Raw genomic sequence first — 15,325 nt, 5'->3', positions numbered from 1 at the left:
TCAAAATTATTAAAAGAAATAAGTTTCATAATGATAGATCCGTATTGAACTGTGATTACAATAGAGTAAAATAATATATTATTATTGGTCCACCTTTTCAATACAAAATGAAAATTACATAGGGACTAGTTTCGACCTAGTAATAGGTCATCATCAGCCTGAAGTAAGTTAAAGATCGAAGAAAACATAAACAATGTAAACACAAGTACAGTCTCTTTAAAGGTACATACCAAGTGGGAAGTTGAGTAGAGATATATTAAAAATAATAACTCATCCAAATTGACGAAGCACTGAGCGGAATTTATGTAAAGTTCGGTGCGCCGTATATTATAAAAGATCACTGTGCACTAAATGATGCAATAAAGAAGAATAGTAGGTTGAATGCTGGCTTCTTCTTAGCTGTTGTATAATCGACGTCTATCAATACCTTATAAAACACGACGTAATCTTCTTCGATTATACAACAGCTAAGAAGAAGCCAGCATTCAACCTACTATTCTTCTTTATTGCATCATTTAGTGCACAGTGGTCTTTTATAATATACGGCGCACCGAACTTTACATAAATTCCGCTCAGTGCTTCGTCAATTTGGATGAGTTATTATTTTTAATATATCTCTACTCAACTTCCCACTTGGTATGTACCTTTAAAGAGACTGTACTTGTGTTTACATTGTTTATGTTTTCTTCGATCTTTAACTTACTTCAGGCTGATGATGACCTATTACTAGGTCGAAACTAGTCCCTATGTAATTTTCATTTTGTATTGAAAAGGTGGACCAATAATAATATATTATTTTACTCTATTGTAAACACAGTCAAAAGCCTTTTCAAGATCAAGGAAGGCAATATGCAGTGGCCGTTGTTTCTCTCGATGCTTCTCAGTGAGTATTCTGGCAGCAAAGATGGCGTCGTTTGTTCCAGCAGCCCTGATGAATCTGCACTGGTTGGTACTAATGCTGACTATATCACGCAGTCGTCGATCAAGGATTCTCTCAAAATTCTTCGCTGTTTGCGACAGGAGGCGAATTGGACGGTAATTTACACATTCTGATGGGTCACGTTTTTGCTTAAAGATAGGCACAGTGATGCTTGTAGTCCAATCAACTATGGCATTGAAAAAGCAGCCAGGTGATCGCGGGTTCTTTTAACTCCTGCACTTTCCAGAAGTCTGCCGGAAGATCATCAAATCCTGGCGCTTTTTGGTTCTTCATACTCCTGATGGCGTCAGTGATTTTCTATGGTGTGATGTGTGAGATAGGAGCTGCTGTTGGATTACTTTCTGGAATAAGAGGATATGGGAACTCGATGTTAGAAATCTCTTCAGAGTGTTGTTTGCCAACGTTTGAGGATGCCCTGTTTGTCTTGTAATCGCTGACCATCTTTACCTGTTATGCACACATAGTGCTCAATATCCTGTCCAGACTTTGTTCTAGCTTTGGCCAGACGGAAGATAGTTTTCTCTCCTTCCTTTGAATCCAGTGTTGCATACATGTCATTATAGTGACTGTGCCTAGATTCAACGAAAGCTTTCTTAGCCTCACGTTTGGCTATGACACATCTTTCCCTGTTCTCTGGAGCCTTTTGTGAAACCCAGTTTCTACAATAACTTATATGCCTTCTTCTTTTCATGTACCTTTTCTTGGACTTGGGCCATCCATAACCAAGTTTGCTTGTCAATACAGCGGGAACTAGGTTTTGGCGATTGCAGTGACAGATTTGCAGAATGTGGTCCACGTGTCAATCACATTCAGGTCGATGGGAGGAAAATGTACACTGCCTGTTAGGGTCTCCTTTTGGTCTTTAAGCTTTCACCACTTGATCTTTTTTTTGATGCATTTATCTCTCCGCGTCTATGATGTTTACAGATCTTTAAGTCTGCTGAGAGCAGCGTATGTTGAGGGGCTACACGGTCAGATGTTATGACCTTCATATCTAATACTAGTCTGAGATCACAGCGTCGAACAAGGATAAAGCCAATTTGGCTGCTATAGTCACCACTAGTGTAGGTAATGAGGTGGTTGATGCGCTTTTTGAAAAATGTGTTACCAATAACCATGTCATTTGTCTCGTCAAAATTCAAAATTTGAGTACTACCATTTCGGATACCGTAGCCATTACCACCATGGCAATTATAACCTTACTTGGTGTGACCAACATGCCCATTAAAATCACCACAGTGAAGTAGAAACTCATCTTGAGGACATGCTGAAACATTGTCTTGGAGCTCCTGCCAAACTGTTCCTTTTCTAGGTCTCCACAGCCAGATTGTGGCGCATATGCAGAGAAGACACGGAGTCGAGAAGATAGGGTGTCGATAGTAACTGACATAAGGCAGTCTGAATAGCGCTGAACCTCAGCAACTCGATCTCACAGGCTGGCGCAGACGGTGATGGCAACACCATTCCTGTTGGATCTACCATGGTAGATCAGTTTATAGCAATCTCCGATGTCATGAGATTTCTGGTCTTTCCAATATGTTTCTTGTACACATATAATGTCCACTTTCCGTTCTTTCAGCATCACTGCTAGTTCGCGACTGCGTCCAGCAAGAGTCCCAATCTTGAGCATGGCGATGCGTAAATGTTGTTTGCATTCAGCTAGCTTCTTTAGCTGGTTCATCCCTTGAACCAGTAGCCCTTGTCCATTTATCATGGCGGTCAGGCGAGGCAGACGTGCGTCCTTTCTGGGTGATGTCCTAGCATTATTCGACAAAATTGACGTAGACATGATTCATGGGTTGCTACAGCATTACCGACCGTCTTGTCACCTTTTTTTGCGTCGGCACCGACACAGATAGGTCTTATGGCGACAATGGGACAGGAAAGGGCTAGGAGTGGGAAGGAAGCGACCGTGGCCTTAATTAAGGTACAGCCCCAGCATTTGCCTGGTGTGAAAATGGGAAACCACGGAAAACCATTTTCAGAGCTGCCGACAGTGGGGTTCGAACCTACTATCTCCCGAATACTGGATACTGGCCGCACTTAAGCGACTGCAGCTATCGAGTTCGGTCAGTAGGAATTTAGGCCGCCCCTAACATGGAGAGCAGACACCTTTCGTAGCCACTCCTAACATGGAGAGCAGACGCTAATTCTGGTATATGCCCATATTTATGGACAAATACCGTTTACTCTTTTTATTCCTGAGTACTAGGATGCCACTTCCACCAGCCGCATGTTCTGGCTTCCAGCTTCTGCACTGTTGTTGCTACCGTTGTGGACTTCACTCATAACCCTGAGATGGGGCCCTCCATATTTATGACCCATGGTGGTAGGGTGTCCCATTATTATAAAGCCCCGGGAGTAGGGCGGCCTGTTGGTCCGCAGGTTCATTTCCGAGGTATCTTCACCAGCCCACATTTCTGTAGGCCCCCTATCCGCCACCTGGGGACGCGCCCTCTAAGGGTTGACAATTTCTCTTACATGATCCTTGGGTTGACAGGTTCCCCTGGTACCCCCGAAGGTATCGAATCGAAAGAATAATCGATTACAATTAAATAATCGAATAAGCGATTATTTTGCATTCGATTACCCCCATCTCTACCTAAGAGCAAATACAGTAGAGACAATACGCAACACTCGGCGAGATATCGATGGACAGCTATTAGAGCTCTCTCTAGCGGATTGACTTGAGAACTACTGATTCTGTCATAAGAGCACGTGTATTTGTGTGTGAAGTTTTTGGTGTTATTTATGCATTTTCAGTGAGTTGACACAATTAAATAGTAGCATGTGTCATTCCTTGATATCTCCTCTCAATATGAGGGGAAAGGTATGTGTTGTGTTTGGCTGCAGTAACTATGAAGTAGAGAAGAATGCACGGTCTTTCCTTCGCTTCGCTCGTGACAAGAAAATGTAAGTAATATTGTGTTTGCATATATGAATGGATGAAAACCATAACGGTATAAGTGACATTAAAAAAATGAATTAAGTGCAGGATGTAACTCCGGGAGGATGAATTCTTTCACCAGCAAAGAGATACAAGTGATAGCGGTAATATTCTGCGCTCTAGTGATGTGTGGTGTATCTACAAATAGCATGCTTTATATGAATGGTGACTATGTTTAAATGCCTTTTTCTCTGAATGACCAAAATGCTACTTATACCGTTATGGTTTTCATCCATTCATATATTCTTCCAGTGACAAAGAGATTTTTATAGTACTTCATAATCTTCTGACCTGCTCGACCCATATTTTAACTGGCTTAAAATATAATACGCATATTTTATTTTAAAGTGCTGCAGTTAACCTTCAATAGCGATGTGTTGTAAGTGTGATCTGTGGGTTTTGATTTATTTCAAGAAAATGCATACGCATATTATATCAATCAGTCAATATTGATCTGCATTTAGGGCAGTCGCCCAGGTGGCAGATTCCCTATCTGTTGCTTTCCTAGCCTTTTCCTAAATGATTTCAAAGAAATTGGAAATTTATTGAACGTCTCTCTTGGTAAGTTATTCCAATCCCTAACTCCCCTTCCTATAAATGAATATTTGCCCCAGTTTGTCCTCTTGAATTCCAACTTTATCTTCATATTATGATCTTTCCTACTTTTATAAACGCCACTCAAACTTATTCGTCTACTAATGTCATCCCACACCATCACTCCACTGACAGCTCGAAACATACCACTTACAAGTAACTATTCTCATTTTGGTTCCGTATTGAAGTTGACGTATGTCTCAAATATTATTATAATATTATTATAATATGTATTGTATTGAACAGGTGGTCTTATGATATTATAATAATATTTTAGACATACCACTTAGTCGAACAGCTTTTCTTCTTTCTCTCAATTCTTCCCAACCCAAACTTTGCAACATTTTTTTTAACACTACTCTTTTGTCGGAAATCACCCAGAACAAATCGAGCTGCTTTTCTTTGGATTTTTTCCAGTTCTTGAATCAGGTAATCCTGGTGAGGGTCCCATACACTGGAACCATACTCAGAGACTTATATCCCCTCTCCTTTACATCCTTACTACAACCCCTAAACACCCCCATAACCATGTGCAGAGATCTGTACCCTTTATTTACAATCCCATTTATGTGATTACCCCAATGAAGATCATCCTTATATTAACACCTAGATACTTACAATGATCCCCAAAAGGAACTTTCACCCCATCAACGCAGTAATTAAAACTGAGAGGACTTTTCCTATTTGTGAAACTCACAACCTGACTTTTAACCCCGTTTATCAACATACCATTGCCTGCTGTCCATCTCACAACATTTTCGAGGTCACGTTGCAGTTGCTCACAATCTTGTAACTTATTTATCACTCTATAAAGAATAACATCATCCACAAAAAGCCTTACCTCCAATTCCACTCCTTTACTCATATCATTTATATATACGGTATACAAGAAAACTTAAAGGTCCGATAATATTGCCTTGAGTAATTCCCCTCTTAATTATTACAGGGTCAGATAAAGCTTCACTTACTCTAATTCTCTGAGATCTATTTTCTAGAAATATAGCAACCCATTCAGTCACTCTTTTGTCTAGTCCAATTGCACTCATTTTTGCCAGTAGTCGCCCATGATCCACCCTATCAAATGCTTTTTTTTTTTTTTTGCTATTGGCTTTACGTCGCACCGACACAGATAGGTCTTATGGCAACGATGGGTCAGGAAAGGGCTAGGACTGGGAAGGAAGCGGCCGTGGCCTAATTAAGGTACAGCCCCAGCATTTGCCTGGTGTGAAAATGGGAAACCACGGAAAACCATCTTCAGGGCTGGCGACAGTGGGGCTCGAACCCACGATCAAATGCTTTAGACAGGTCAATTGCGATACAGTCCATTTGACCTCCAAAATCCAAGATATCTGCTATATCTTGCTGAAATCCTACAAGTTGAGCTTCAGTGGAATAACCTTTCCTAAAACCAAATTATTATCGCGTAATTATGTTGTAAGCTAATTGTAATTGTAATTTCAGTGGGAAAACAATGAAGGGAGAATTAATCGTCAGGTTGAAACAGACATACACTATAAAATAATTCACATAAGAATCTCCGGTCAGGAAATAAAATAAATAAGATGTTAACAAAAAAGTTATTATCTCTACATGAAATACTATACATCACCATTAACTACATCCCATTATGTAAAACAAGGAAATAAATTTCAACTCTCCAAAATCAACCTGAATTGTTGAGTAGGTACTGTGACATTATTATGTATGATACACTTGAACATCTAAAGCAATAGTCACCTTTATTTTTAGAAGTCTCTTTACGTCGCACCTACAAAGACAGGTCTTATTATGGCAACGATGGGGTAGGAAAGAGCTAGGAGTGGGAAGGAAAGGCCCGTAGGCCCAACTAAGATACAGCACCAGCACCCGCCAGATGTGAAAATGGGAAATCACGGGAAAACATCTTCACGGCCTCCGACAGAGGGGCTTCGCACCCACTACCTCCCGAATGCAAGCTCACTAGTCATCTTAAAACTCTCCGGAAGTGTAATTTATAAAAAAAAAGAACGGTATCCTCATATTCACTCACAAGAAATAGTTTACGCACCTCCGTTCTAAAATACTGAAAATTATTAATTTCATAATTCTTTTAGCATATGCGTGTGGCTGGTTGTGTTCCAAGTTACCCCATTTGGAATTTTACAATGCTTGGTAAAGCTAAAGGTTCCACCTATTCAATACATTATCATATTGGTCTGTTTAGAACATCACATATTTATTTAACTTATTGTAAAATACAACTTTGGGACCGGTTTGGCAATCCACTATGCCATCATCAGCCATTGAAAGTTTAATAGCAAGGAACATTCAAAAAAGTAAAAATATGCTATAGAATCAGTATAGAATGTATGCTTGGCATACTTTTAACAGCAAGTCCTATTCTAATGAAAAACATTAAAAATAGCTAGATAACATTGACCTATTGTACTATACAAATAACATGTCTTGTTTTGAAAATATACAGTATTATTTAATACGTCTAAAATTATTTTGTATATGATTGAAAAAGTCTATGATTTGGTGTAGCTTATGTACAAGAAATTCATATAAAATTGGTAAGTGATTCTACGAAGCATTTGCCATTTTAAACCACAGTTTTTAACAGCAAGTCCTATTCTACAGGAAAAACATTAAAAATGGCTAGATAACATTGACCCATTGTATTATACAAGTAACATGTCTTTTTTTAAAAAATTAGTATTATTTGGTGCGTCTAAAATTGTTTTTTAGGTGATTTGAACCTGGATTGTTGTAATGTGTTGTCAAGCACTGAACAAAATATGGGTGACTTAAGAAATGTACACATTTTGTTGAAGCAGTATGATGATGCAAATTTGCTTTACCCTAATGTATTGCTTATAGGGAAGTTTTGAATATTTTTGAGGCTAATTTTATAGTTTTTCTTTCTGTTAGTAGGCTTCATGTTAAGAGGAAAATTGTCCAGCTTTTAAAAATGTTAATTCATTGCATCATGTGTTTAAGGAATGTGGTGATATTTTTATTGACAAGTGTCTTAATGTGATGATAAAATGTTCTTTCAATGAGAAAAAATACAAATATAACCGTAAAAGTTCAGGCAGGAATGCTAAAGCAAAAAAGAGTAATGCATAAATGAAAGCTCAAGCCATTTCACACCTTGTTTATATGTCTAATTTCAGTCTTTAAATAATAACCTTTTAAATAATTCTTCATTCATTTATCCAGAATTGCTTTAGCAACTTCGAAGTTAATATCTCAATAACACTTTCTTTCTAGACATAATTTATTTATCCATTTTCGTATATGCATTTCCATTGATATTTGAATTTAGCGCGACTTTTCAGGTCAAGTCACTATGAGCGCCACCGTCGAATTGTCTCCCATTTTATCAAGGCTAAATCCCTAAGTGTCGCCACGGCCGCCTGGATCCCTCGTAAGGAGCTAGCTAGAGCGACGCATCAAGTCGGCCGTGGTGTCGCGTATTGTCTCTACTGTATTTGCTAAGAGTAATTATTTCAAAGAGTTTTTTTTCTTAGATATTCAAGACTGTTCGAAACTAGTTTTCCTAGTTTTCTAACATGGTTTCTCATCGTTTTGACTGTTAATCTATGGTTTGAATACCCGATTAGACATTTCTACTCGTTTCTGCTGTGTGCATAAGAGGTAATGATAATAATGACAGACATTTGAATTGGAAGAATGTTTGGCGGTCGGAACTTATTCAAGTTGTAAGCTGGGAGTTCTTGTTATTCTATTCCTGCGTCATCTGCTCAGGCGCACTTTGGTGTAACTCTGTGAATAAATACCGGTATTACAAATAGGGTTTTTTACAGGGCGATTACGTTTGTTGTTGGTATGTACTACGAGTAACAGATTGATACGATAGGCCTAGCAACAAGTTAACTGTGTGTAACTTACCATTTTCAGTCATGGTAAGTATTTGGTTAAAGAATAAAGTGGGTTGTGTTTGGTTGTCCTGCGCTATCGCTGTGCTCTTCATTACTTCTAATAATTTAGTTTAAAAACGGCTCATTTAATTCCGAAAGAAATTCTTGATACATTGCATGTATAGTAATTACTTCCGAAGAGTATTCATCTATTAAATAATGATCTGTCAGAAGTGAGATTGCATTTACCACCCTGGTTTACTGTCTTTAATATTTTTATTGTTTAATTTCAACTCCTCGTGGTTAAACTTGCCCGTTATGTCAGGTTATTGTGTAACTTGTCACAGAACATTATAACCTTCCACTGAAGGACAATACGAAGACAACAGAGACTTGTATTCACAGTAATTCTTTTTAAATTAAAGTGCAGTTTGTCAGTGATAGTAGGCCTACCGTTCGGTAACCATTTAGGTGTGATCCTGCAGATCCTCGGTTCGGTTCAGTTCTGACCCTGACATTGGTTATAATCGTAAATGCAAATAATTGCGCGCACGCACACACACACACACACACACACCTTTCTCTCTCTCTCTCTCACAGTGTAAAAAGGCTTGCACTTGAGTAATTTTTTATTTATGGGCATCAGAAGTGTGGGTTGAGGGCCAAAAATCCCACCCCCTACAACTACCACTGTTTTGCTTGTAATTTAGCAGGTAAACTAATATTGTTTGATATTTAGATGTATAAATTTATAGTACCCTTTTCTGTTGTTAGAAGCGCTCTATGCTGATTATCATCAGTAAGTAGTGGGCTTATAGCTAGATTTGTGTGAAGAGAGGCGGGGGGCTACATTGCTAAAGAATCATCACTTAAACAGGCCATTAAAGGCCCTGGAAGAGGATAAAACTTACAAAAGCTAGCAAAGTGCAAGTTCAATCATGAAAAGATATCCACTGTTTGGTCATTCACATCATGCAAGTATTTTTCACAGATTTTGGCCCAATGTCAACAGTACTCTTTATCTTTCCACCTTATCCGTGGACGTCTAGGACGTCTTCCAGTCAGTTGATGAATAAATATACGTTTGGGATGGGTACCCTCTGATCTAAAAACATGTCCTAGCCACTGCAGTTTTTTTCTTGTGATCAACCTCACAATATCGGTTTTCTTAAACCGTTGGTACAGTCCTTAACATTTTCCATTCAAATGCACAGATGTGCTGTTCAAGTACCTGTGAAGTTGCTCTGTTTTCCTGGGATACCATTAATAAAACATAAAAATTAGTGTGCAAAAATTAAATATTTATAGGCTATTAAGTTACATATTTTAGTCGTCTGATGCAGTACACCAGTTATTAATTTAATGAACACAACCTGTGGCCAGTAAATATCCTACTATACAAGCTTAAGGTAATCAGAGGTACAAAACTTGAACAGCGATTCCACTCATAATTTGCAGTTCTTGACCTGATACCGGTCTTGGTATTTCTTGTATAATTTACTAATACATTCTATATTTGGATCATAAAAATATTTGGTCTTGCATAGGGGGGAACCATGTACAGTGAAGTATGTGACAGTACTATGTCTTAAGTCATAGTTCATTCAATCCATTCTAATCTGTCATTAACATAGCATCTGTTGCTTAAAATTCACTACAGATTTCACTTTTTTGTTGCCTTTCTTCAAGCACTTTGAGTGAGTTGACAGTAGATGGCTGATTGTACCTTATTTTGAGGTCTTCGAATAGGGATTCCCTTGTTAATTCATGGGCCAATGTTGAGAGCATATATTTTGATAGGCCAAGAACAGTTTTTAGTTAGCTAGTTTTAACCTCTATAGTATTTAGGTTTTTCACAAATAAATTGAGCCTGAGAATTTAAAGTCCATATGTCAGAATTTGTGTAAAATGTCAAAACTGTTTCTTCTTATAGCTGTTGAATGTTCCTTATATTATGTATTGCTTTTATTGCTTCTGTTGATCTGCCTTTCATAGTTAATAAACTACAGAAAATGTAACACAGTCGGTTTATAGCACACAAGTAACCCCAATCAACCAGTCCTGTAGCTGTATTTATATAATTGTAATCATAGTACTCCACGCACAACTTTCAGTGATAGTTCTTTGCACGGGTGTGAGAAGTAAGGAGGGAGCTATCTCAGTTCTGGTAATACTGCCAACTGAATGGAAATGAAATATGAATTGAATTGATAATAGGATCGATCAATATGAATTTTCTAAACCTTTATTATCTGAAGTCAACAACTGTGTCACACACATTATATAACATAACATTTCTCAATGCGAATCTTGTTCCTAGCATGAATTCTATAGTTCGGCTTTGCTGTGTGAACAACAACAGTACTAGTACGTAAAGTGTACGCCAGATGTTGCACAGGGATTCATAGTTTGTGTTTCAAAGGTTGCCAGTACGAATCTCGAAGATAACCGAGGTCGACTGATTCAGCACGGGGTATCCATCTATCACTAAAAGTTGCACGAGTAGTACATAAATATGCTTTACATTGCACGGACGCAGATAGGTCTTATGGCGGTGATGGGAAAGGATTAGGACTGTGAGGTAATCAACGGTGGCCTTGATTAAGGTACAGCCCAACAGTTAGCCTGGTGTGAAACTGCAAAACCGCAGAAAACCATTTTGATGGTTGCAGACAGAGGAGTCGAACCCACTATCTCCCGAATGCAAGCTGATAGCTATGTAACCCAAACCGCGCAGCCACTCACTCGGTTGAAAGTTTATTTTTTTACTGCACAGCAAATTTACCTACAATAAATTCCTAACTCGGTGGGAAGTATTGTCCTTTCTTGGTGGCATTTCTGTATCGTATTTGCATATTTAGAAAAGAGGGGAAAAGCATAGAAAAGTATGTAAATATAGCAATGCATCAAGTAGCAGAAAGGTCTCTTTATGCTTGCTAGGGACATTCTTACTTACTGTAGAACCTTTGGTATACAGAACACTTTCAGCCAAAATACTGTTTAACCGAAACAACCAAAAAAATATTTTCGGTAAAAAGGAATTGAAGGAACATTGTTTATGTTATGTTACGACAACGGGATGAGTAAGAGAATGTGTGGACTCTGACCTTGAGTGCCTCCTTCCCTTCTCTATTTCCAACTGAGTTTGTTTTGATTCTTTCATTAGTTCCATGGTTTGCTGTGTAAAGTTATGAATAAAGATAATAAAAAGCAATATAAATTGCAAAAGGCCCACCTTTTCAATACAAAATAAATGTTTTTCAGTTTGAATTACAACATTTCCATTCGGTTACTTGATACCTGTTTTGACGTTATTAGACATCATCATCAGCCGATCTTGGAATATGGTATATATACAAGAAATATTCACAATATAAAATACAGTACATAACCCTTTACACTTAAAGATCAATAATTAGATAAAATACAAGAACTGATTGTGCTTGAAGGCAAAGGCCCTCTATAACAAGAAGAGATCTTGGTAGTCAGTGTAAAACAATGAAAATGAAAACATTTAAATGTTGATTTTTGATTAAGTCTCTGCCATGTTTTAAAACTTGAGGTCATGTGTGACGTTACTAGTCACAATGTCAGTTGACCTTTGTATAAAGGTGATATCGTGTGCCAAAGTACAGTGCGAAATGTGTAAAAACTGGTACCATGTGAAGTGCTTCAGTGTTGATGGAAGGAGTGATGAATCATTTAAACATTGTAACAAAGAAACATCTCCATCAATTTTTCATGCGATCGAACTTATTAACAAGTTTAGGGAAGGAATGAAGGAAATGAAGAAGGTACAGGGCTAGAGGGAAATAGACCTAGGCAATTCATTAGAAGTGTGTCACACTAAACTTGATGATAACGCCAGCCTTCTGAGAAAACAGCAGAGTGATATAGCTCAGTGTTTGGCTAAAATTGAATTTTTAATGCAGGAGAATATCAATCTGTGTGCCAAAGTGAAGGCTCTGGAGAACCGTGTTTTAGAGGGAGAACAGTATTCCAGAAGGAACACTCTTGAAATACAGGGTGTTCCTGAGTGCGCGAATGAAAACGTGCTAGAAACTGTAAAGCAGATTGGGAAAGCTCTGGACGTGGTAGTTAAGGACGAGATGATTGACACGTGCCACCGACTTCCTAAACAACCCAGCCAAGAGCATAGAGCGATTGTGGTGAAATTCGTGCGGCGCTTCAACAAGGAGAAATTCATCGAACATCGCCGGGTGAAGAGGAACCTCTCTACTAATCATATTGGACTCCCTGGGGACTCCATTGTGTACATGAACAAAAGCCTGGTTTCGGAGAAGAGGAAGCTTCCAGCTGCTGCCCGTCAGAAGAGGAGGGAGAAACAGTACGTTTTCCTATGGGTAAGAAATGGAATGCGAGAAAGTCAGGGTTTACCAGTAGTGATTATTAATTGTATCGAGGACCTTGAAAAACTGTAGAGGGTGAGCTAAAATTGATATTTACTATCAGAATGTGTGAGAAATGAGAACCAAAATAAGACTCTTTAATGAAAGTTTATTATCTAATAATATAGATATGTGTATATTAGGTGAAACATGGCTTGAGGATGGTATATATGACAGTGAGGTCTGGAGCACTGGATACCGAGTGTACAGACAAGACAGAGGTAACAGCAGGAGAGGGGGTGGAGTGCTCATAGCAGTGAAGGAAAGCATTAAGGTCCTGAAGGCCAAAGGCTTTGTACGGAGGGCAGAGGCCTTGCTGTTAAAATTAGAACTACAGGGAAACGTTTTGTTTGTGCCGTCTACATCCCCCCCAAACCTCAAATCTTGAGTCATACCAGGAAGTGATAGAGTGGTTGGGAGCCCATTATGAAATTTACAATAATAACATGATCACAGCAGGGGACTTTAACATTCCCATGATAAGTACAGTCCTCGGTCCCTATGATGGTAACAGTCAATGTCAGATAAAAAAATTTATGAACCTTTTCGAACTAACATCTCAAAATAGTGTGCAAAATTGCACTGGGAAAACTCTTGACTTAATTCTTACCAACTATACGCAATTAGAAGTTTCCAGGGATACATTCCCTCTCTTACTGGAAGATAAACACCACCCTTCTTTAAAATTAAATTTACTGCTAAAAAGTGTTCAAGAGAATTTCAGGCTAAAAATGGAAACAAGACTTAATTTTAGGAAAGCTAAATTTGAGCAGCTGTACACAGATTGAAGGGACACTGACTGGAATGAGCTATACAACAGCACGGAAATAAATTCGGCAGTAAATACTTTCTACAGTAAACTGTACACGGTATTGCGAAGAAACGTTCCAGTGTCTAATTCAAAGGGCCTTAATAAATACCCCTCCTGGTTCACAAGAGAAATTATTAGGGACCTAAAACAGAAAGATTTCCATAGAAAGCGTAAAGGCATCTCCCAATGTAGTGATATGAAATTTAAGCAACTTGGAAGCAAAATTAAGGCAGATATTAAAGTAGCTTATAGGAAATATATAACGACTGTCGAAGACGCCATTACACATTATACTCTGTCTTCTTACAACTTATTCTGACTCCATTTGTCTCCAAAGTTCTAAGGCTGCCTTGACTTCTTTGTGTGTTTCACCAACTAGGACGATGTCGTCTGCGTATAGAAGGGTCCATGGTAATAGTTCTGTGAGGTAGTTAATAACTATATTGAGTAAGATTGGATCAAAGTTGAACCTTGATGAACACCAAGCTCAACAGGGAAACTCCCAGAGATACCAGAACTAGATTTCACCTTTGCAGAAGAACGGACGTACATGTCCTGGATCAGCCTCGCATGCTCCTTGGGAACATTTTGGTGTCGCAGTGCAGTTCAAATTATTTCCCTAGGAACATGTTTCTCTATCAATACACACAGAGTTTAAATCGCATCACTAGTTGAGACTCCACTTGTGAAGCCGCATTTTCTTGATGCGATTGGCAATGATATGTTCCCAAATTTTTAGTGTGTGAGGTGAGTTGAATGCCTCTATAGTTCCCGCATTCTCTTTTATGTTTGAAGATAGACACAAGGTAGCTTTGGCGAAATTGTTCCGGCATAGGAGGTAAAAGTGAGAGCTCTCGTGGACTTTATTTGCCACCTCCTTTGTGGCTAGTGTAGCTCGAGGTATTACACTGCTGAGGTATGTAAAGTTTTCCACACTTTCTAGTGGATGGCTTCCTAGAAATTGGGCCAGCTAGGAAGACACCTGGTGAGGGGAAGTGTGCGAGTGAGAACGCAGAGCCTTGGGAGCGAGAACGCTGACTTCCCCTTCTCGCTCTGTGTTGTGGCGACGTACAGTTGACCCGAAATATTTGTTATAACTGACGTGTAACACTTTGCAGATTTTTAGTTAGTGGAATTCTCTTCCAGCTGTAAATTACAGACATACCTAGCCGAAATGAATTTATTTGCAAGTGCTACAGATGATAGATAGATGTAAGGAGTTAGAACATAATTTAACCTCTTATTATAGTAGCTGTGAAAATCATTTCCGTGTATCAATATGCGTACTCGTTATATTAAATTATATTTACCGAGCTCGATAGCTGCAGTCGCTTAATTGCGGCCAGTATCCTGTATTCGGGAGATAGTAGGTTCGAACCCCACTATCGGCAGCCCTGAAAGTGGTTTTCCGTGGTTTCCCCATTTTCACACCAGGCAAATGCTGGGGCTGTACCTTAATTAAGGCCACGGCCGCTTCCATCCCACTCCTAGCCATTTCCTGTCCCATCGTCGCCATAAGACCTATCTGTGTCGGCGCGACGTAAAGCAAATAGCAAAAAAAAAAAAAAAAAAAAAAAAAAATTCAATATAAAATTAACTTTACGACGATTTAGATGCACAGTGTAGAATATGGTTTTCTATAACAGTAGGCTTCATAACCTGAGCCACATCATGTAAAATAAGTCAGTGATAATAATAATAATAATAATAATAATAATAAGATAACATACGTCAAGAATGAAACACACTATAAGAAAA

The 15,325-nt window shown here is 38.6% G+C and overlaps 1 protein-coding gene across 3 annotated transcripts in view; it reads left to right on the top strand.

Moving 5' to 3' along the window:
- Positions 1–7,994: 7,994 nt before the first annotated feature.
- Positions 7,995–15,325, top strand: part of MED18 (mediator complex subunit 18) — a 75,062-nt gene continuing 67,731 nt past the window's right edge. The window contains exon 1 of one of the 3 annotated variants that reach the window (XM_067144455.2): positions 7,995–8,123. Coding sequence is in view for 2 of the 3 variants with exons in the window: in XM_067144454.2 (XP_067000555.1) it covers positions 8,390–8,392 (3 nt within the window). In the remaining variant the exon portion in view is untranslated. Of the gene's footprint in view, positions 8,124–8,210; positions 8,393–15,325 lie in introns of those variants that run through there. The other 2 variants (XM_067144454.2, XM_067144456.2) reach the window with 2 other exon arrangements.

The sequence above is a fragment of the Anabrus simplex genome, chromosome 3 (genome assembly GCF_040414725.1).
Source record: "Anabrus simplex isolate iqAnaSimp1 chromosome 3, ASM4041472v1, whole genome shotgun sequence".
Taxonomy (NCBI): domain Eukaryota; kingdom Metazoa; phylum Arthropoda; class Insecta; order Orthoptera; family Tettigoniidae; genus Anabrus; species Anabrus simplex.
Note: the sequence above shows the minus strand (reverse complement) of the source record. Positions and strands in the feature narration are given on the sequence as shown.